Source organism: Phyllostomus hastatus, unplaced genomic scaffold, assembly GCF_019186645.2.
Source record: "Phyllostomus hastatus isolate PE091 unplaced genomic scaffold, TTU_PhHast_1.1 phas_contig_399, whole genome shotgun sequence".
Taxonomy (NCBI): Eukaryota; Metazoa; Chordata; class Mammalia; order Chiroptera; family Phyllostomidae; genus Phyllostomus; species Phyllostomus hastatus.
The window spans coordinates 335,419-359,698 of NW_025333871.1; the positions used below are offsets into that span (position 1 = coordinate 335,419).

Consider the following 24,280-nt stretch of genomic DNA (forward strand, 5'->3'; position numbering starts at 1 on the left):
TAAAAACGATACCATGCATTGGAAACTATATAATGGAGTGTTGTTAATTATCAATTACTTTTATATTGATAAATATACTTTTTTTTAACAGTCTGGCAATGTCCACTCAGCCTTTTCGGGGAACTCTTAACTTACAGGGATTGGGAGGCAGCAGCAATGACTTTTAAGGGAACAGCCTCTGTGGTCCCAGTGCCTTTGGCCTGTTCTCCCAATGACAACATGAGAAACATCAGCTGGCCTGTGGCTGAACTCGGGGACCCTGATGCCATTAAGACTTAACCAAGGTGACTGGACTTCACACCTGGCTCCTGAGCCTCTGAGGCCTTGGGGGCCATCTTCCAACTTGATTCTTGGTCCTTCCCAGACCCAGAGCTTCTGGACACAGTGAAAAGACACCAGGGGGTGTGAGGACAGAGGTGATTATACTGCTGGCTTAATTTTGTAGCCCGTATGCTCAGGGAGCCCAGGCAGCAAGTGACAAGTGAGCCTTTTGAGTGGAAGAAGGAAGTGGGTTCTGCCATGGCCCTTGGAGAGCTTGGGTCTTGATCTCTCAGGAGACAGACCAAAGGGAGCCTTACACCTGACATCGTCACCATGGGAGGTGGGCCCCTAGCACGGCTCACAGCTTCAGTTTGCCTTCTACCCGGCTTACGGGGAACTGAGGGCCAAGCCTCACCTTCTACAGCCCCTGGAATGCCAGCGGACCCTCTCTTCTCCTGTTTTCCTTGGAGTTACCCTACAGGTCTTCCCTGGGAGGTTCAATTGATGGGGCAATTTTTCCCTCTGATCATTTTCTTTTTCTTAGCTTTACTATTTTGCTTCTTCCACAAAGGTCAGCCTACTTCACATGAAGTTGGATGAAGGTGGGATAGCATGTGCTACAACAAAAGGCCCCCTTCACTTGGGCCTCTCCTCTAGAAAGGGCATCTTAGAGACATACTACAACTCTCTGAGCACTGCCGCTGACTTCTCTCTGGTTTAGGAGATAAGGTCCTAAGCTGAGCCTCTCTGGCTGGCATTGCTGGGTCTATGGCTAGGGAATTAATTGCAGTTGGTTGTTAAAGGTTATTGAGGGGATCACCTGTCTTTGGTTCAGAGAGAGGATTGGAGGGGTAGAGTCAGAAGGCCCATCAGCAAGAAAACCTCAGTCTCAGAGAAATCTCACTGGCCTCTCATAGCCCCTGGCTGTGCTCCATGTCAGCGACCAGCTTGGGAGCCCTGTGTATGAGAGATACACTCTTTGCAGGGATCTGAAATGGGACAGTAAAGCCACAGGCAAGGGTGTTCTCTCTGACTGCAGTGTAGGTGGTCATTCCAGGGCACTTCCAAGCTGGACACTCCCAACAGTTCTCAGTGGCCACCAGTGAAATGAGTGGCCAAGGGCAGCTGACTGGCCTGCAGCATTCCCAGGATTCACATACAGGGTGCAGACACTGTCTGTGGCCATTTGAACATCTATATTTTACGTCCTTTTCTCGGTTCGTTAAATCACTTTCTTTAGCTTTACTTTGAAAGTCCTAGCCAAGTGGCTGTGTTAAATGGGGACCAGGGTAGGGGGAAGATCAGCAGGCTACCCCATACAGCAGGACTCCTACAAGAGAGGGAGGGACAGACTAGAGAAGGTGCCATGGCAACTCTAGAGATGTGGGGACCTCGCGCAGGGGGACAACTGCCAGAATTATGTTCATCCCAACTAGACTTGATAAAATCCCTCTCTTAATTAGCTGCAGTAATTCTTTCTGAAGTCTTCAGAAAAGGAAGAATCTCCATTAGCATACTTAGCATTTTAATCACCACGTTTCCAAGAATGTCTTGTTTGAACTTTTACTTTGGCTCTGAGATGAGGCAGGGAAAGCATCCAACTCAAGCATCGGAGCAGTCCACAGAATGACAATTGTGGCTTTCCTCCAGGGTTTCTTGTGACTTCGTAAGCTCTATAACCATCATAACCAGTTGCCTTTCTTTAGCTTTGCTCTACTTAAGTGCCCATGGATATCCCTTCCCCACCCTCTGCCCCTTATTACTCACCTCTTATTCTACCCCCATGTGTGTTAAGTATTGCACGTGCTTTTAAAGTGACAACTATCCAGGAAGCCCTCTGATTTAGTGACACCTTCCCCTCCAACTTTGATCCCCACTATCTCCAAAATGGCCCTCCTGAGCCACACCTTCTTGTATTCCATTCTTGTGTAATCCCTTCCCCTTGAGTCTAGGTTGGCCTATGATCTGCTCTTGACCAATAACATGTGGTGGGGATGACTGAGTTACTTCAGAGGTTATTAGAAGAACCCTGCAGCATCTACTGGGTCCTCTTGTGATGTTAGCTCTGGGGAAGCCAGTTGCTCGGTCAGAAGTGTGACTGCTTTGAGACCTCTGCGTTGTGAGGAAGCATAAGCTAACTACGTGGAGAGACTACTGAGAGATGCCCAGCCAGTCTGCACCTGCTCCAGTCATCCCAGAGGAGAGGCCCGACATGTGAGCAACACATCCCTTGTGGATCTCCCACTCGGTCAGGCATTCAGGGGATACCAGACTCAGCTGCCATCTGAAAGCCCCCAGGAGACTCCAAGAGATGGCAATCACCCACATAATCATGGGAGATAAGAACCTTCTATATAAACCACAAAGATTTGTGATGCTTCATTATGCAGTGATAGATAACTGGAACACCACTGCAGGACAGAATGGCCATGAAGATAGCAAGACATTTTCCAAATCCATCTTCTTGGCTTATGTATGCAAGTGTGACTTGTTCTCTCCCATGAAAAGTAGTTCTAATGACGGCCATGAGGACTAAATCATTCCATTTAGAGTCATGATCATTGGAACACTTTGAAAACATGCACATCATAAAAACCACTGCTTTCCCTCCCCTCCCCTCTTCCTCCCCTGGTCACACACCAGTGTGCTTCCTGGGCATCACATTGCCTGCTGGATGTGCCCAGTTCACCGACCAGGAAGATGCTCTTGCAGCAACACACCTTCAGGACAGAACTTGTTGAAGATGAAGGCAGCAAGGGGAAGGGGCTGAGAATCAGTGCCAGGTGGGTGGGGAATTTCCTGTGTCTTGGAACCAGCTTTCCCCAAGGCCTCTCCCTAAGATCTAACCAGTGTTTCCCTTCCCATTGCATCTTTATTTTTACAAGGTACTTTAATTTCCTTCTCCATCCTGGAAAAGGCATTGGAGAATACTCCCCCCCAAGTTCAATGAGACAAGGTTGGAATTTTCCAAAAGGAACATTTACTAGGAAACTAAAGGGAAACAAACAGAATGCAAGAGAACAAAGGGAGACTTACAGATGGGCTAAGGGAGTTCAAATTTATAACTGGCCTCTGGACACAGCTGGACTGGCTAGGCAAAGCTTTCCAGACACAAAGCCACCTGCTGCCATGCGGACAGGCCTCTTTGCCTGCTGGCCCCTACAGAGCCACCTTCTGTTTCATACCAACAAACCAGAAGCATGCTCATTAGTACCCCAGGGCTGCTAGCTCCCTGGGCAGGAGGGTTGGGAGGGGGAGCGATAGGCACAGCTGCCACAGGATCTCCTACCCGGGCTCCCAGTGCCATGGACGTGTCAATGTTTACTGGGATGGCTGCCTGGTACCTCTCTGGGCCAGTCTGGTTAATCTGGGACCATTCTTCTGGGCTTATCTGCCTGGCTCTGGGGAAAATATTTCTGCTGACAATCCAGCTGGCACTAGTCTTCCATGTTTTGGTCCTAAACACTGATAATGGTGATGGATATCTGAATGGGGAGGAATAGGCAGAGAGAGCTGGCAAAGAAAGTTGCATTCTTATCATGTCATCAGACATAGGCACAAACTTGGATCCCCTTTGGGTCCTGGAGGTTGAAAGCCAATTAGAGACAAATGAATTGGGCAGGCTGGGAACTCGTGACACTGGAGTGTGGTCATGATGACTCACACAGCCAGCAGCCTCCATCCTTTTTAGATCTGGCATCAGGGTAGTTTCTTTTCTTTTCTTTTCTTTTAAGTCCTCACCCCAGGACAAGATGAAAATTTTAGAGAGGGGGTAGGGAGGGACAGAGGGAGAAAAACATTTGATGCGAGAAACATGGATTGGTTGCCTCTCGTACATGCACTGACCAGGGACAAACCTGCAACCCAGGCATGTGCCCTGACTGAGAACCCAGCCCATGACCCTTTGGTTTATGGGACGATGTTCCAACCAACTAAGCTGCACTGGCCAGGGCAAGGGTAGTTTCTAATACCAGGCAGCTAACTTTCTGAAGACCTGTGATGATTCTGTTTCCACCCAGTTAGTCCCACATTGAAATGTTAATTCAAATGAAGATAATGAGCTTCCGAGGAAGGTAAACTACAATCCAACTCTGGATTCTGCTGCAAAGGGCTTGTAGGAAAAGGGAAATGTTATCTTGGAAGAGTGGTGAAAATGTGTGTGGATGGAGTACCTTGCACCTATCACGGGAGAGAGAGGACCTCCCCTCCCAGGGCATGCTGAGGCCTTTGGTTTCATTTATATGACGGCAGAAGCAATGAATACGAGGAATGCAGCTGGCAGTGGGTTGGCTGATAATGGTCACAGAGGAAGTTGAGTAATGAATGAGATACCGGGGAGAGCCCTTGACCTTCACTCTTGTAGGTATTTCTATTCCCCAAGTGCTATGAAAGTGATAATATGTGTCTGGAAGTGAAAAGGAAACCTGTCTATGGCTACCCAAGGCTATGCCTCTGGGCTGTTGCATATGGAAATACCCCAGAAGGTACTCAGGCCAAGAAGGCCCAAAAGTTGTGCCTTCAGTCAGGGGACCACTGCATTATCTCTCTATGAGCTTGGCTCACACAATGGTACATCTGTCTCTGAGGCTGTGCCCTCACTGGACAAGTGTGCCTGGGAAAGGGTATTTCAGAATGTTTACACCACTGCAATGGATGCCTCTTTAACAGGAATGACAATGAGTTTTCTTTCTAATGCCAACACCAGGTGGAAGGAAGTGGCTGCTGGCCATCTAGAAGACAGTGTTGGGGATTCTGACCCCTCGGAATCTGGGTTTAGCAGGAGAGAGGGCCACAATCCACTGGTACTCGCTACTATGCGCCTGGGAGGGGGCAGTGAATTTGCTGTGAACTTGCCCTCCTTGCAAGAGATTTTCTCCAGGGGAACAGACTGCTTATCCTATTATACTCCTGAGGCTATTCCTTGCAAAGCTGGAGCATTTTCTGGGTGAAATTATTTTCTGGAGACAGTTGTTAGCTCAAAGGTGAATTAAATCTGCTGCCTAGTTAGCACCTGGATATATTTTAAAATATTCTGTCCTTCCAGGGCATTCAAGCAAATAACATCATGTCAGTATGATGTTGCCAGGGCAGATGCTGTGACCCCATCACTAAGAGTCCTGGTACTCAGGGTACTCTCAGTCTTCTCACTGTATCAGTTGGTTTCTTCCATAGTCTGATCTTGGTTCTCATCCATGAGAGATGTGCTTCCCCTAGAGCACACCACCTGCAGACAGTTGGACCATTCGTGTTCACCAAACCCCGTCTGGAAAGAAGGCCAGTTATTGCTGTGGTTACAGCTGAGCATTTGGTCACTGGAGCCATCCGGGTGTTGTTGGGTAGGGAGCGTTACTTAAGATCTTTGTAAGATGGTTGTCCCACTGTGCCTCGGCAAAACAGTCCTCTCACCACAGTCATCGTTTCTGTAGGAAGAAGAGACAAAAATAATGCTTTGGTTTTCATCCATATATTTGTAATGTGCCAGGCACTGTGCTGGATGCTGGGGACACATTTCCATGGGTGAGACGCATGCTCTGATTTCAAGGTGCACACTAACATGCATAAGAGCAAAGAGGAGGGAGGGACAGATTTCCTGGGGACTGAGGAAGTCTACAGAGAGAATGCTGAACAATAAGTCTTTTTAAATGTTTTTAAATTTAAGTATAGTTGGTATATATTACATTAATTTTTGGTATACAATGTAGTGACTAGACATTTATATGCCTTACAATGTGATTACCGCATTAATCTGGTAGTTGTCTGTCACCATAGAAACTTATCACAATATTATTGATTACACTGTTCTCACCTTTTCCATTCCCCCGCCCCTCCACACTCTCTCCTCTGGCAACCATCAGTTTGATTTTTGTTTCTGAGTCTGCAAAGAAAGCAAGTCAAATCCACAGTGAGGTACCACCTCACAGCAGCCAGAACAGCTATTGACAAAAAGTCAACAAAAGAGGTGCTGGTGAGGATGCCTCGGGGAAAGGCCACCTGTGTGCACCCTGGTGGGCCTGCAAATCAGTGCAGCCGCTGCAGACAACAGTACACAGATTCCCCCAAAAAACAAAAATAGAACTAACATGTGACCCAGCAATTCTACTTCTGGATATCTATCCAAAGGAAATAAAAACACTAATTAAAAAAGATATGTATGTGTACTTCTATCTTCATTGAGCTATTATTTACAGCAGCCAAAATATTGAAGCAACTTAGGTGTCCATTATTAGATGGATGAATGAAGAAGATGTGGTGCATATATACAATGAAATATTACTCAGCGATAAAACAGAATAAAAGCTTGCCATTTGTGACAACATGGATAGACCTAGAGGGTATTTTGCTAAGTGAAGTAAGTCAGACACAAAGGCAAATACCATGTGGTTTCATTTATATGTAGAGGAATCTAAAAAACCAAAAACAAATGAACAAGCAAAAGGAAAGATAAGGCTAGGGCTGGGGTATCAGGCTGAAGTGGAGTCCATCAGGAGGGAAGAAAGGAGGGCCATCTTGGGCAGAGGAAGAGCCTGTGCAAAGGCACCAAAACAGGAAAGGGCAAGTGGCACACTGGAAGAGTTGTCAGAATTTGTGTGAGGGCGGACTTGTAGGGAGTGAGGCTGGGGAGGGGGTATATATTGGAGGGGTTCTGAGTGGAGCAAGATCCCTTCCTTGTTTCCAGTCTCTGAAGGACAGGCTTTTGGTGGAGCCTAGAGTTAGAGCAGCACGATCTGCTGTTTCACCCTCAGCCCAGCAGTCAGCCTAATTTATAAACTCGGGACACTTTCCAGTAGAGAGTAAGGGCACTGTTAAAGCTGCAGTCACAGAGAGAACAAAAGCCAGAGTCACTTCCATGGACATAGCAGTAACACAAAACATATATCATATAAACTATGGGAGAGCCACAGATATTCACAAACTGGAATACATAGACGGAATTGCAAAGAGCAACTGTTCACGTGTTAAGCAATCAGAGAAAGTAAGGCAAGCCAGAGCATGTGCTGTAGAGGGAAAGCTGTGTCTGATTGTGACCCTTGGCTCTGAAGCCAGTGTGTGGGGGTGGGCACACCCATACCCCTGGGAAAGGGTATGTTCCTTTCTGTGTCTAGGAGGACAATGTGAATGGATATTTGCCTTATGTTGTGATTCAAATACAACCTTCCCAGACCAGCAGATGCTCTGGAATACCTTCCAAATTGCTCTACTTCCCACCCCACCACCCACAACAGGCCCTGCTTCCCAGGGCCCCTTCCCTCAGCCGGGAGACCCATCCCTGTGGGCCCAGGGTGCCGGTCTGAGTCCTTCCTCATCAGGGATGGCAGAGTGTCAACAGGCTCAGCCCCACCAATGAACGAGATCCGGAATTAGTGACCCTGCTGTTAGACAGCTGTGCCACATTCCTTCAGCTTTTGAGTACCTGTAGTGTGCCAGGCACTATGGTATAAACTTTTCACCTTACAGGAGTCCCACAAGGTTCTTTATGGAGGATACAGAGGCAGTAGAAAGATTAATTTCTCCAAAGCCACGCTGTTACTGTCAGAGCTGGAATTTGAACCCAAGACCTCTAACTTCAAAGTCTAAGATTTAACAATGACATGATTCCTCAACTCATCTGGAAGTCCAGTCTACACATCTGAGCTTTTGCCTCGGTTTTCTAGGCAGAGGAGATAACTTTAAGACCTCTAGTCCAATCTAGCAGTGCACAGCTGGTGCCATATCCCACTTATGGGCTCCTACCTTATTCTCCGTTTCTCTGGATTCCCCTGGCTAGTGACCTGCGTGTGTACTTCATTTGCCCCTCAGTTCTATGTATGACCCCACTCTTCTCTGTTCTGACCTTAATTTCACCTCTCCATCTGAGCAATCCCTTCAGACTGCTTTGGGTAGGTACAGCTCTCCCCAAATGCCACAGCCTTAGAGACTATTTCTTTTTCAGATTTGTTATGGCCTTACCTGAAGCCTGCTGAGAGGGCTGGGCTATGGCCTTGGTCAGTCTTTTACCAGTCCCATGCCCAGGGATACCACCAGCAGAGGCCGTGCTGCCGATGGCCAAATCATAGTAAAGCTCCGACCTGACCTCCATAGCTGGGCTGCGCTCACGTAGTGAGTTTCCTTGTGTGCCATTAGAGGGAGTCAAGCTCAGCCCCCAGAACACTGTGGACTACACTGCTGGTCTCCCCGTCCTTCAGCTGAGTAAGTTTTCTGGGCCCTGATACTGCCTGGTCCCGGGATCCATTGTTTTCTTACACTAGACTGCAGTCTGCTAGCCATGAGATGATGAGGTAAAAGAGTTTCAGTGTGTCTGGTGAATGCAGGGGCCATCTCTACCAGGGGTCTTGCAAGAGAATATTCTTGAAAACAAAGTTCTCCTAGGGAAAGCTAGGTATACAAGCCAGGTGTGAGGAAAGTTGTTCAGCTGTTCCAGGAGAAGGGCAATGTCGAGTATGGCTGGGTGAATTGTGCTGTGACGCAACCCCTTTTGTTAGTCTTGTGGAAAGAAGACTGGACAAACTCAGCCAACCAAGCAAAACAAAATTAAGCAAATTACAACACATTTCCAAACTCTTATCACCTAATCCACTGTTTCTCAGTCAAGATTTCTGTTAAATGAGGTGTAAGAAAATAGTTTTCTATACTGACCCAGTAGGAACCTGGTAGCGGGATGGGGTGAAGACTGCGGCATCAAGACTGTAGACGGCAATGGTGCTCAGCACTGGTGGCCACAAGGCTGGCCTGGATGCTTGCAGTGCGGGCCTGGGCCCACGTCAGTGGTGGAAACAGATGACCTTGTTATCAGATCCAGTGGCCTCCCAGGCAGCATTAGGGCCACTTATACCAGGAAGTATAGTGGCATCAGCAGGAGTAGTCGTTACAATCTTATCTGAACAGAGGAGATTTTAGGCGAATTTAATTGTCCTGAGACATATGAATCTGTTTTGAATTAAATTGAATTGAAACCAAAGATGAGAACTGTCCCAATGGAAACTGTAATGTGAAGTGACATTTCGATCACAAAAATGACAGCTGATGTGAGGCAGGCCATTGAAACTGACCCTGAATTAAGAACATGAAAAGGCTGAGTGGGTCATTAGATAATATCTTCCTGTGAATTTGAAAATGGGCTTTGATTACAGGAAGTATCTGAGGGCTTTCAACTAAGAAGCTTGTCAAAAATTGAAGTGACTCATGACATGATTCAATTTTACATGTACTTAATATTGTTAAACTTAAATTTTAAAAATTTATTTAAAAGAGCATAAAAATCTCGGGATTTTGTTGACTATTTATTACGTACCACAGCTTTGCAAATAGATGCCCACTTAGAATCCAATTCTTCCCTTCTCCCTTTCTGCAAAGAGGGCATCCTTTATTCTTCACTCCCCCTCCCCCATTAAAGAATCAGTATATTAAAGACATAAAGCGGAAGGACTGTAACTATACTTCCAGCCAGGAGACTGGGGCAATAGCATGGAAAATGAAAGAGTCCATTTGGGTAATAACTGCTATTTACTGAGCACTGAAACACCCTGCTCTAACCTCAAGAGTTTTGCATACCTTATCTATTCAACCTTGGCTCTCTGTGATAGATATTACCATTACGTTTTTACAGAGGTAACTGAGTCTGAGAAAGACAAACTAACAAAGGTAGTAAATGACAGGGCCAGGACCTGCCACCATGGTTTATGGACCCAAATGTATGCTCTTTAAGTACTACGCTCAGGATACCAAATTACTGCACCCTGGCTGCCAACTCCATTACGATGCCTTTCTAAAAAGGATTCTCAGTTCAGAATAGACTTCTGAACAGTCCAGTCTTCACAGAAAAGTGTATTAGGATCCACTGTCAAGTGAACCTTGAGAGGAAAGGTGGTGAATGGTGGCACGTGTGACACATAGACTGTTGCTGAGAGAGAGGGGTTCACTGGAGACGAGCAAGAAGCACGGCTCTGAGTGAGGTGCTACTCAAGAGGTGAGAAGAGGAAGTCACAGCTTTTTAGATGAAGGGGTAAGTTAGGGAATTACTGCAAGGAAAATCTTACATTACCTGATGAAATTAAGTAGAAGATGTTTGGCATTTGTTACTCCAAGTGTACATTCATGGTATTTATTCACTAATTCATTCAACAAGCATTTCTGAGTACCAGGTAGGTGCTGTGACTTACTGAATGTGTCAAAAGTGGTTTGCAAAGTTTCGTGCTGGAGATTTCTCACTGGATGATGCTCCACAGTTGGGTAGACCAGTTGAGGTTGACAGTGATCAAATTGAGACATTAATTGAAATCAATCAATGTTATACCACATGGGAGATAGCTGACATACTCAAAATATCCAAATCAATAGTTATTAGTGAAAGTGAAAAATGTGTCATTTACTTTATGGAAAAAAACATACTGACTTTTTGGCCAACCCAATGTAATGTTTATTTTCTGTTTTTCCTATTAGCACGTAAGCTCTGCTAGGGCAAGAGTTTTTATCTATTTTAGGTATTCAATCAATATTTTTTATGAATAAATGAATGATTGCATCCCCCATTTCCCTCTGCAAGGTGATCATTTTAAAGGAAACTGGATTGACCATTACTTGAACAGAACATAATAAATGATGCAGGTAATGCAAAGAGGCATCTTCAAAGGTTGCTGAGATAAGCAGCCAGTATGGCGATTCCAAGAATGATGAAATTCTGAGCATTATGGAAGAATTAGTCGTGGGTCTCCCAGCTGGTTGTTAAACTAAGATGTTACTTAGCAGAGACCTTTATGAAACTGCCTGGGCTTTTGTGTTGCCACAAATCTCACCTGAGACAATGACGGGGAACTTAATTGCACTGTCTTAACGCCCATGGATGTCGCCTTGCCCTTGGAGAACTGGGTGCTGGAAGAAAGGTGGGCCTCATTTAATCCTCAAGAAAAATGAAGTTTCTCTGACTTTCAGAGCTAGCACCAGGTTACTTTTATATATTAAGAGAAACACCACACTTATAGATTTGAAAATAGGACATGAAGACTCCACCTAACAAATCAGCAATCATTTTCCAAACCGTAAGATAAAAGAAATTGGAATCCTATCTGACAAGAATGCATTCAGCGCCAACTTTGGGCCTGGCGTTTTGCCAGGTACTGGTTATACAACGATGACTAACAGCCTCACAAAGCCATTGATGTGCTGCAGAGGACACACGCAGGTGATACTGAGTGGCACCAAATATTATGTTAAGAGTAGGCGCAGGGTACCGGAAAGAGAACAGATAAGAGACATTTAACTCATAGTCGGACGGTGTTCAGAATGCTTCCTGCAGAAGAGGACAATGGACCCAGGTGCTTAAAAGAGAAGCTGGACCCAGCCAAGCAAAGAGGGTAGCAAGGCAGCACAAGAAAACGCGAAAGCAGAAAGAGGGGCATGGTGTGAGTAGAAAACACCACAGTGTAGATCACCAGTAACCGGGCATGGCCTCAGTGTGAAGTGCAAGGAGGAAATGGAGGTGGGTCACAGAGGACCTTGAATGCCCAGGTTGGGAGCTCTGGACAAAGGTCAGTAACTGAAGGATTTTAAGTAGGGGAGGGGCCCAATCAGACCAGTGTTTTGGGAGCGGGCCCTTGGAAGCAGTGTGGATAGGACTAGAGGACATACAGGACAGCAGTGAAGTCAGAGTTGAGTGACCCTCTGGGAGCAGCTGAAGCACCCTGCTGGCTTCAACAGTCCTCACCGCCCTGGCCCCGTGGAAGTGTTGGTCTGTGAAGGGGCCCGCGGGCAGGTGGCATCTGGCTGGTCATGAAACAGCACCGCAGTGTTTAAATTCAGTATTTCCTGAAAAGGGACAAATGGAGCTGTAAAAAAAATAACAAAGAGCTGTAACTATAAATACCAAAGAGATAGTAAATGAAGATTCATGTATCTACCTGTCAATCACCAGCAGACTCTATACATCAGTGCACAATGAAATGCATGCTAGATCTGTTCACCTATGAACCTGACTTCAGGATATCACCATTACCACTTACGAATAATGGGCATTTTCTGGATAAAAAGCAAGACCCTGATGTCCCCTAGTTCTCATTTGCCTGACATGAGGGAGACACTGGAGTGAGGTACACCCAGCCTGCTGCATGTATGGGTACTTCCGTGTCTCCTCTGGGTGCTTCCAGCCACTGTGAGGAGCAATGTGCAGACTGCATCTGCCCTAACCCTCCCTTGGGCACTCTCACACGGACCAGTCAGTCCCCTCCTGTCATGGTGAACATGAATGGACCATCACATACTTGGAGCTTCTCTGTGGACCAGACAGGAGAGGCTCAGTCACCATCTGTAGCAAAAGTCAGCAAAGAGCCCAAATCAGTAAGACACATCAATACAGTGACTGTGAAAGACCCCAGTTTATACCACGAGGAGAAAACACAGCCTTGGACCTGAAGGGTTCCCAGTCAAGAGAGAAGACAGATGAATTAACTAAGTATAAAGCCACAACTAGAGGCAGAGTGTGGTCCCTCTGAATCATAACTGAACTACCACGGGAGTGCTTTGTGTTAACTGGGGCGTAGTCACTGGAGACTTCACAGTGGAGGTGGCACTTAAACCAAACCATAAGGATTTCTTAGGATTCATATGGTAAGAATGCAGAGGAAAGGCATTCTAGGCTGAGAAAGCCTCAGGAGAAAGAGTACGAAAAGAAAATTAATTTAGGAACTACTAATAAGTATGGCCAGCCAGTAGAAACTTTTGTAGGAGGGAGAACTGGTAAAATACGGATTCTCCTCCCCACAGTGAGTGGCTTAGAAAGAGAAAGGAACAACAGGGGCTGCTGAAATCGATTCCATAGACCACCTGAAGGACAGATGACAGGCCCTGGGCAACCTCCTTCTGGGGCACCTGCTGGGACCAGCCTCTTCCGACTGGGTGGTGATACTCACTTCAGCAGATATGACCCCAGAGATGGTCACTGATTCCCAGAGTTTACACAGACCAAAGAGCACCGCAGTGGAATTTGTAGCCCACTGTGGTACCATGAGGGATAAAACACCGACTGCATGACGGCCTTAAGCCGGGCTCTCCAGCCCCTCTCCCAGGCCTTTCATGCACCCCTTCTTTCCTCCAGGCGTGACCATGGGTGTGTTCTCCTTCCCCAGGGAGGAGTCCTCAGAATTCGCTCAAACATCAGGATGTAGTTGCATGGAATAAACACACTTAATAGATTAAATAGAACTTGATTTTGAAAAGTCAAAACTATGTGGTAATTTTTAAAACTATGTCTTGCAGCTTACTTTTCTCTGAAAGATGAGAGTGAGCATGAGAGAGAGAAATCCTTAAAGGCGTTCGTTGTTTGAAAGAGGGTATGACATAAGAAACCTTCTTCTCAAAGACTTTGAGGCTTATATTGATATTATTGAAATATTAACATTTTTGGTACTGTTTTTACTACTAACTTTTCATATCACAATATTGAAAAAACCTATCAGCACAATTACTTTTCTCTTATCTGAGTATCTGCTTTCTTCTAAAAAATATGACTGATAGTAGGCCACTAACTGTATCTCTGCACAATGCTGTTCACGCTGGGCCTTTGTGTGAATCAGAAACAGGAACCTGCCCTGGCCGGGTGCCTCAGCTGGGTGGGGCTGTGCACCAAAAGACTGCAGACTCCATCCTCAGCCAGGCTGCTTACAGGAGGCAACTGACTGATGTTTCTCTCTCACATCAATAAAAACATCCTGTTGGGTGAGGATTGAAAAAAAGAAATAGGAACCCCCTCCAGGCACGTGTACCACTTGGTGAGGGGAAAGAACACTGACTTCAGCTTCATGCCTCCCCTCCACCTGGCGCCCCAGGGAAGGAGCTACTTGTAGGACAGTTTGTGGGGCCCAGGGCTGAGGGGCAGAAGCTCTTTGCGGGGCTATTGGTGGACTTAGATTATCAAAAGTAAAGTCCAGATACTATCTTAGCCTGAGAGGCTGAGTCCATGAGAGGCTATTCTGCATAATGATGTGAAGTGTGTTCCTCGCAGGCAGTTTCCTATTGGCAGGAACAATTACATCGTGAAGTAGATGTGTCTATCCCTGGCTACAGACTTTTCAGTTTCACACGATCTGTTTTGTCTTGTAATCCTTCATGTCGTCCCCGCCTCTTAGGAAACTTTCATTAAATGTTTCAGCCTGGCACTAGTGTGCTCTGGGGAGCTGAGAGGGACTGTGTCCACACTTGGGATGCGCACTACAGGAAAAGATGGCAGCTGGGAGCAGTTCTGAGACCCCTTGAGATGAGCAGAAGAGAATCTCTGGGCCCTTGGGAGCAGAAATGGTAAATGACAATTGGGATCTGGGATACAATGCAGACAAATACTCTTCAGGGAATGGTTGAGCCATGTGGGGAGAGGCAATCATCTTAGGGCAGATACAAGTGGTAGAGGTTCAGCTCAGGTAGAACTTGAGGTTCCTGGATTTTCTTTTTTCCTTTAATTATATTTTATTGATTATGTTATTACACTTGTCTTGATTTTTCCCCCTTTGACTCCCTTCATCCAGCACCTCCAACTCCCTCAGGCCATCCCCCCACCATTGTTCATATCCATGGGTCATGGCTACTCCATGACCCATGGCTACTCCATTTCCTATACTGCACTTTACATCCCCATGGCTGTTCTGTAGCTACCTATTTGTACTTCTTAATCCCCTCACCTCTTCACCCATTCCCTGACCGTCCCCCCCATCCAAATCTGGCAACCATCTGGTAACTAACTTCTTTTCTATTGCTGCCTTTAAGAGTTTCTTTTTATCTTTAGTGTTTGGCCTTTTAATTATGACATGTCTTAGAGTGGGTCTCTTTGCATTCATCTTGTTTGGGAGTCTCTGTGATTCCTGGATTTGCATGTCTATCTCCTTCACCAAATTAGGGAAGTTTTCTTTCACTATTTTTTCAGATAGATTTCCAATTTTTTGCTCTTTTTGTTTTCCTGGCATCCCTATGATATGAATGCTAAACCTCTTCAAGTTGTCCCAGAGGCTGCTTATACTATCCTCATTTTTTTTTGGATTCTCTTTTTTGTTTTGTTGTTCTGTGTGGTTGTTTTTCTTTTTCTTCCTTGTGTTCCAAATCATTCATCTGATTCTTGGCTTCATCCACTCTACTGTTGTTTCCCTGTAAATTGTTCTTTATTTCAATTAGTATATCCTTCGTTTCTGACTGGATCTTTTTTATGCTGCTGAGGTTCTCACTAAATTCCTTGAGCATCCTTATAAACAGTGTTTTGAACTGTGCATCTGATAGATTGCTTATCTCCATTTCATTTAGTTCTTTTCCTGGAGTTTTGATCTGTTCTTTCATTTGGTCCATATTTCTCTGTCTCCTTGTTTTGGCAGCCTCCCTGTGTTTGTTTCTATGTATTAGGATTTTCATCAAGGGGCTGCAAACAGGAGTGAAGGAGAAAAGTGACGAGGGTACAGCAAAGATTGGGAAAGCGCTGTTCCTCTTTGATGAATTACGTGTTGCTGTTACCTGTGGGGAAGCCGAATTCTCATGGCTCTGGTAGGAACCCCTGTTAGGCAAGATGAGCCTTCACAGGGGACAGTCTGAGCTCAGCTCCTTTCCCCTGGTGCTCAGGAGGGGCTGGGGACCAGAACAACAGGGGCAGCCATCCCCTTGCCATGGTGCTAACTCCAATCCAGAGGGCTTTGTGTCCCAGCCACACCTGCCTGCTCTCCCTCCTTTCTTGGTCTTTGCTCAGCTGCTTCCTGTTCCAGGCCTCTGTTCAGTGTCACCTCCCCAGCCACCATCACAAAGATATCCGCAGTCACTCTAAACATATCTCTCTGTTGCATTTTCATCCTCGACTTTATCGTGACCTACTTTCTTGCCATTTGTGATTCGTCTATTCCCTTCCACCAGAATGCAAGCTCCACGGAGGCAGGAATTTTGCCTGCCTTGCTCCACACTGTATTCCCAGGGTCTAGAATAGAACATGGCACATGGCAGGTGCTCTATGAATGTTGGCTGAATAAAGGTGTGAATGCGGAGGTCAGGACCACTGAAGACTATTGTGGGAACTGCTGACTAGTATCCTGATGGCCAGCCCTTGGGGGTTAGGAGTGACTTCCCAGCACACAGTGACAACACTCCCTCCCTGTTGTCTGTAGTGCCCTCACCCAGAGCTATGCATCCTGGATGTCACTTTGTAAGACAGAGTTCTCTCGTAGCCCTCTTCCCTCCACAACCAACTGTCTTGGCTGTTAGGTGCAAGGGTAGGCACCCAACGCAAATGGGTGAATGAAAGGTGCTGTTTTGGGAAAATAGGGAAGGGGAAGAAAGGGGAAAAAGAGGCAGAGAAATAAGAATATGGAGAGAGAAAGAGAGAGATGGATAGATATGAAGAGAGAGTTATGAGATAGACATGAAGAAAGGAGAGAGCAGGGTGAAAGAGAAAATAAACATTATGTGGCTTCCCAAAAGTTTCCAGTTGCCAGCCTCAGTCCTTCCTGGAACCTAGATATATTCCTGCCCTTGAATTCCAAGAAAATTTCCTCTACCCTTACAAAAACCCCAAGTGAGTTCCATTTGGTATCTGTTACCCATGATTAAAATAAGCTACAAGAGGAGGCCCTGGGCATGGGTGCCACCCCACACTCCCCGATGCCATTCCCAAGGCCCAAGACTCCCAAGGCTCCTGAGGCCTCCACCAGCCCTCCCGAGTCAGGGCGCACACACAGCAGAAGCCTCAGCCCTGTGCTAGGTAGGGCTGAGAGTTACTCGTGCAGACCCTGGAGCTGAGCATACCTTACAGAGTCACTCTTGTCACCTGCAGATGACAGTGCCACCTATGTGCACCACATTGGCTCTGCCCTAACTAGTCTCAGTTTCTGGTTGCAGCCCCAGGCTACAGCTTCTGCATGACTGACTTTGGTGGAGGTCACGCCACCCTGCCTGCCACTGCCAGCCTTGAAACCTGTCCCTGGCAAAGGCCCTGTGTGGCCTGCATCACTATCTGAGGCCTCCCAGCCCCAGCCCTCCAATCTCTCTTTTCTCTCCACCTTCTCATGTTGGTCAGGGGCTGGCAGTTCCACCCTGAGCTGTTGAGTGCTGAGACACTAAGTGATGCCATCAATGCTACTTCACAATCTCTCGGTGGCCTGTTGTCTCTCCTCCTTCCAGAGGTTCAGACAATGTTACTAGGACTCATTATCCCTTTCCCCACCTCTATCCCTTTCAACTCTGCTTTCCTTTGATTTGCTCCATTCTGGGGCAGGTTCTACAACAGTGATGGCAAGGTAGCAGCTAGGACTCCACACTTGCATCTCACAGCCCCAAGTGCAGAGGAAAGAGGTAATGTTTCCTGATGGTTCCTACAAAACTCCTGGGCCTAAACTGGGTCATGTCCCCATCCTGAGACAATGCCTGAATGTGCTGACTGGACACGGCCCCGGGGGCCCAGAGCCACTCCTAGAACTGAGGGTGCAGTTAGGTCCACCCAAACCGCACGGAAAGAGAGAAGGCAGAGGTGGGTCCTTGAGGAAAAGGGGTTCTTTTACCAGAAGAGGAGGGAAGGAATGCCACATAAGTAAAATCATAAGATTGTACCTCAAAACTTTCCAGGTTAGGAAAACCAGGAAAAATCAGGTTCCAATGTGAAAGAATCAAACCCTTGTAGTTATAAAGTATTGTCTTATCAGAATGCATTTAAAAACACATTTGTGGGAAAATCCCACAGAACATAACTGCTAAAATTTTTTTTAAAAAAGGATTCCATTAGCTTGAAGGATTTTTTTTAAAGGGTTTCCAGTTAATCAATTTTATTGCCTATTGTGCACCGCACACCTACTGGTTTTGAAAATTATGGTTATGTTGAAGCAGCTGATTAGGTGGGGGAAGAAACAGCAAAAGCAAAACAACTGAAAGTAAATTAGCCAAAAGCTCACATGAAAAGCCATTTGGGGATGTAAGCTCATAAGGAATACTGAATCAGCGTCAGCAGGAGGAAAACAAAATGACTTTCCAGAACATTCTTAGGCCTTGTTATAGTTTTATACTCTTAATTGGGCTGAATAATAACAGCACAGAAGGGAAAGTCTTTTAGAACCAGCACAGCTGTGTGACCCTTATGTTGACTGGCCAGTGGGAAGCTGGTTGAGTGTGACAGACACAGCTGTGTTTTCTTCTGAGCAGCCCGACCAGCAGAGAAGCAGGTTTGGGAGATTTGCTGAGAGGCGCAGATATGTGCGGCCTTTCTTTTTTTTTCCTAGCAAGGAGGCAGGGGGAAGAGAAAGAAGAGTATAACTGGAGCAGGTAGAGCCTGCCTCCTTCAAGCAGATGATGAGGTGATGAAAGAGAGCCTCTCCTAAGGGTGTGAAGAGAGTTCCACATCTGGACCCAGGCCAGACACCAGGGCAGCACTGAGAGATAGACGGACACCGATTTTAAAAGTACCGTGTGAAGAATTAGCCAGAGAACATATATGCTCAAGTTCATAGAACTGGGAAATAGCAAAACAATTATATTCATTTTTTAAAAATCCATCTATAATCATGCAAAAATTTTTGGTAAGACACAGCTGGTAAATTTCAATATTTACTAACGCCAGTTACTCTCTCCTGCTAGCTAGTTTTATAACTATAAATCATATTTATGATCAGATATTTTGAAGCAGAGGCATGGATACATGGAACAGACTGACAGCTGTGGGTGGGGGAAGGGGATGCTGGATAATAGAAGGTGAAGGGAGTAGCCAAAGAACATACATGCATAACTCAGAGACAGCCGACAGTGTGGTGATGGACAGAGGGAAGGTGGGTGGTGGCTGGGTGGAGGTGGGCAAAGAAGGGGAAAATGGGGACATCTGTAATAGTGTCAACAATAAAAATAAAGACAAAAATAAAAGCAATGTATGGAATCAGAAAGATCTCAGTTTACATCTGTATTGGTCAGCTCATGTGACATCCTCCACTCAATTTTAGTTGTTTACCACAGTCCACACGTTTCTTACCCATGGATTTGTTGCTTGGCTGCAGCTCTGTTGGGCTCAGCTGCACCTTGTTCCAGACAGGTGGAGGTGTGCTTCTGTGTCTTCTCGTTCTAGGACTTTGGTAACTCCCATGACAGATGCCAAAAGCTCCAGAGGATGAGTAGAAACATGTGATGCTTGTAAAGCTATCACTTGGAACTGTCACCCTTCCCATATTCTATTGGCCCAAGTCACTGGTGTGTAAGAGTGTGCACAGAACACTCTTGCAAGAGTGTGCATAGAACAACGGAAAAACTCTCTACATCACTATGCTAGCTCTACCACTTATTTGCCTCATGATGTTAGATATCTGAGTTAGTCCAGCCTCAGTTTTTTTTTTTCACCCATCTAGGGAGATACTACTGTTTACCTCACAGGGTGAGGGTTAAATTTGATGATGCAAGTACAGTGCTTGGTGCAGTACCCTGGACAGAGCAGGTGTTTGATGCAGGAAAGCTAACAGCACATTATTACTAATCTGAGGTATTGTGTTATAGGGAAAGCATGTCTGCTTGTTGGGAGGACAGTAAGTGGCACTGAGGAGAAGGGAGGACACAGTGATTGACAAGTTAGATGGGCACAGTCCAGGGCAGGGCAGCAGGAGGGGTGGTTTGGCAGGCAGGTAAGGGTTTAAGGTAGTAGGAAGGCCAGGGTCTCATTAGACACAAGGTTTACAAACACTGGGTGGTGAATGAATGAACAGATGCATGGAGGAGACACACCTTGGCCTGCCTCTCAATGCCGGGAGAGCAGTTGGTCTAAGAGTGGCACAGGCTTTATCTTCCCCACCCCAGGACATCAGTTACCTTACCTCCTGCATGTAAGGCAGGCTTTGCCCCTTGAGACTCAACTTGCCAGGTCTCCCCGCCTTCGCCTTCTGCCCTACTGCCCAGTCGCCTGTTTATTCCCTGCTGTCACCCACATCCTGTCCTGTATTCCCCTTCCCTGAAAGACCCCCCTATCCGAACCATCTTCAACCCTCCCCTGGTGCTCTCCATCTGCCATCCACTATGTCTTTGACTTTATTGAAATCTCCTTCCATGCCCCTGCCTTAGTGAATCCTGGTTCTCTCTTGAAGGCTCAACACTCTCTGTAGCCCTCTTACCAGAAAGCTGTTCCATTCCTTGTGTCCCATGCATCTCAGGTGGGGTGGTAGCATTGTCTCTTTCACTCCTCAATGCCTCTGCTTCTGCAATTTCTTTTAAAACCGCCCATCTACCTTATACCTCTCTTCCTTGTAACCACCAGTAACATCCTTGGCCACTCCCTTCAACACTGAAGATGAAGGCCCCTGCTGCTCCTGGTTTTCCCTTCCTCACCAAGCCCTGCCATTGCTCCACACTGATCACCAGGCCAAGGCAGTAAGTGTCTCATCTTGGTGCCAATTCATCCTACCATGAGACCACAGCCAAGCATCATGGTGACTGACTGTGGGGTGAGGAGGGAGTTTCAGGCCTCTGTGGGGGCTGTAGAGATGGGCATCTAACTCTGAGTATACACTGCAGAATTATATGAAGGACCCATGAAACGGAGTTATTTTGAAATAATTCTTTGTGTATGCAGCAGAGGAGATTTTTGCCACTTTATCAAATGATTTCAGTAGGTCTGGAAAACAAAACCAGGCACCACACTATGCTGGAGACACAGTGGGGATGGTTGCCCTTTTCAGCATAGACTGAAGTGGAATAATCACAGCATGAAATTGCAAGAAATAAAGCGCAGTTAGCTTGTTGAAGCCAGCACAAGGGCATGCATGGGATGCTTTCTTCTTCGGAGAAGGATGTATGTGCGGCTGCATTGGCCTCTGCCTTGTGCTGAGCACGGAGGGGACTGGAGTTGTGTGCAGAAGCTAAGATCGATGAGGTGCCTGTGTGTCTGCTGCTCATTTCACAGGAGCCATCAATGGCAATGATGTTCCCCCCAAGTTTTGAACCAGTTCCCCATACATGAGTACAGCACCCTCAAACTGCAAAAGGCTGTTTTCAGAATAGATTCAAGACAAAGCAGGCAGTGCTGACGCCCTCCTGGAGGCCACAGCCTCTTTGATCCTCTGTCTTCATTTCCTGCTGCCTCACCATCTGGCACATTCTCCATTTCACAAAGTCACCAAATCACCTCAAATTGTTAACTATCCCAGCATCCCTGGGCCCTCGAAGCTCAGCTGCATTTCTCTTCTCGTGGACTATGCAGATGTTTCCAAAAAGTCCCCCCAGAGAGGGAGAGTCTCTGTGTTGTCATGGATGTTGTCAGTGAGGGCTTTTCCGTTCTACTTTTCAGTGGGCAGGGCAGGGGGGCAGGGTCAGGAAGAGTTTAAACATGAAAATGTGACAAAATTATGCAATGATTGTCGGTGAAGGGCCCCAGTCTGCGTGTCAGGAAAGGGGCTTTAGTACTTCATGCTGAGCACATGGGAAGTTAGGCCTCCTGCCTTCCTGCCCTCCATCTCTCTCCTTCAGCCAATACTGAGCCCCTACTCATTGCTGGGACCCAGACAAGGGCCCAGGGAATCAGAGATGAAGGAGACACAATCCCTATTCTCAAGGACTCAAAGTCCATTCAGAAAGCAAACACAAAACTACAAAGCAGCCTTATGGGAGCTACCACAAAGGTATATGTACAGACAGGAGGCTACGCTTGGGTTACATCTGAAAGAAGTGCAGTTGTCCCCCCTTTATCCATGGTTTTGCTTTCTACGGTTTCAGTAACCTGTGGTTGACTGGAGTCTGAAAATATCAAATGGCAAATTCCAGAAACAAACAATTCCTTAGTTTTAAGCTGCTCACTGCTCTGAGTAGCACGATGAAGTCTCACACTGTCCGGCTCTGTGCAGCTGGGGACATGAGCCATCTCTCTGTCCAGTGTATCCACGCCGTAGATGCTCCCCTCCCTCAGTCAATTAGTAGCCAACATGGTTGTCAGATTGACTGTTGTGCTATCACCGTGCTCGTGTTCAAGCGACCACCCCCATGTTACCTAACATTGGCCACACAGTGATGCTGGCAATTTGGATGCGCCAGAGAGAAGGCGCAAGGTGCTTCTTTTAAGTGAAAAGATGAGTATAGTACAATAAGATATTTTGAGTGAGAGACTACATTCACATAGCTTTTATTACAGCACATTGTTATCATTATTCTACTTTATTATTAGTTACTGTGGTTAATCTCTTACTGTGCCTGTAAATTAACCATTAATCATAGTTATGTACGTGCAGGAAAAAACGTGTACAGAGGGCCACTGTGGACACTCCAGTTTTCCCCTCTGCTTCTCTCCTCCTGTACTTACCTGTGTGTTAAATATAACATCAGTTACTGAAGTTTACCTAGCAACCATGGAGTGCCAGACACTGTGTTGAACACATTGCCTTGTGTTTTCATTCAGGTCCTGGCACAGCTCTGTTTGGTGGGGCTTACCACTGTGCTATTTCAAAGGTGGGGAGCTGAGGCTGAGAGAAGTTCAGACACTTGCTCGAGGACACACAGCTCAGAAGTGGGGAAGCCAAATGTGAGCCCAGTGGTCTGACTCCAGAGCCCATGCTTTTAAATACCATAGAGGAAAGACCACATTTTTGACCATGAGTTACCGGAAGGTAGCCTAGGGCTCCTGCAAAATCCCGGCAGGGGAGGGCCCTCTTTGGAAGCTTCTTGGCAAAGCAAGCCACCCTCCCTTCTGTCCCCAGGCACTGACCTCCAGGGCCCAATAGTAATTCTGCTCTGGAAAAGCATGAACTCCATGGAAGATCAAAGGCAAAACCAGCACTGCCTGCTAAGCCCTTTGGCCTGGCCCCTCCTGTGGTGTGGGCCTCCAGGGAAACAGCCTGCTCAAGGCACAGAACATCCCTGGCACTACCGCCATGGGGAAGCACGCACATGGGCCTCCGCTCTGGAAATTGGGCAATTTCTCACTTAAAACCATCTGAAAACAAACTGCAGTGCCTTCAAAATTATACATTCTCAGAACATTTCCAGTCTCTGGAATAGGATCAGACGGTAATGATTTAATTGACGGTTAAGTGTGCAGATAAAATGAATGCGCTGAATCCTCTCCGTAATTATCTCCCCAAGGAGCCCTGGCAGCTGTAATTACTGTCTGAGGCCAAAATTACAAACTGGCTATAGATTTAAGCAACATGTGTTGCCACCCCTGCTGGATCTCTGAGTAAAAGTCGGCCACTCCCAGCACAGGGACCACTAGGACCGTCAAAGAGAGCAGAGCGCTTGCAGAGGTCTGCCTCCCAGACCTTGGGAATGTGTTCTTATGGTCGCTCTGCGCCCCTGCCAGCACCCTCACTGCATGCTGCTCTCTCTCCCAGAGCCTACACCCTGTTGGTGGCCAATACACCAAATTAAGTTATAAATCCACTTCGGACTACAATGAGCTGGAATGGCTATCTCCACCAATCAAATGAGTCCAATCACAACTGAATTCCTTGCAAAGCTAAGATCCTGCCTGAATAATTATGCAAAATTCATGTTCATTCAAGAATCACCACAGAATTATGGAGTGCCTCCTATGTCCCAGGTACTGTGCGAAGGACTGAGTACCCTCTGGTGAACAGAGCGGACGGGGCTCTTGAATTATCCTTGATTGCAACCTGCCAAAGGTTCTGGCCAGCACAGTCTCACACATCTGGATCTGCATCTGGAGAGGAGTTAGTTGGATAGGAGGGAGTGTCAGGATGGAGTGGGCAAGCTGCAGGGGAGGGAAGGGCACGCAAGCTGCTGATATCAGCAAAGCTTGTTGGGGACCATGGTTTGGCCCTCAGGCCTTGCCTGCTTTGCAGCCTCTATCATGCATTTAGCACTTCCCAAGATGCCTACTGTGTGTGTAGGAATGTGATTCATTCCTTGTACCCCCAAATCATGGATTTCATGCCCAGTCCGTGCTGTACAGGGCTCTTACTGGGTATAACCAAGACAAAACACAGCCCCAGGTAACACCATAATTGTTACAAGCAATCCCTCTGACTGTTCACTTTTGTCTAACCCCTTAACTAACTGTAAGTGCCATGGGGGATGGAGCTCCATTTCCCTAGTCTATGTCCAGTGC

The 24,280-nt window shown here is 46.6% G+C and overlaps 1 protein-coding gene across 2 annotated transcripts in view; it reads right to left on the reverse strand.

The window, feature by feature from the left end:
* Positions 1 to 4,123: 4,123 nt before the first annotated feature.
* SYT9 (synaptotagmin 9) overlaps positions 4,124 to 24,280 on the reverse strand; it is a 176,866-nt gene continuing 156,709 nt past the window's right edge. For both annotated transcript variants that reach the window (XR_006786096.1, XM_045842485.1), the window contains exon 7: positions 4,124 to 5,681. Coding sequence is in view for 1 of the 2 variants with exons in the window: in XM_045842485.1 (XP_045698441.1) it covers positions 5,673 to 5,681 (9 nt within the window). In the remaining variant the exon portion in view is untranslated. The remainder of the gene's footprint in view (positions 5,682 to 24,280) is intronic.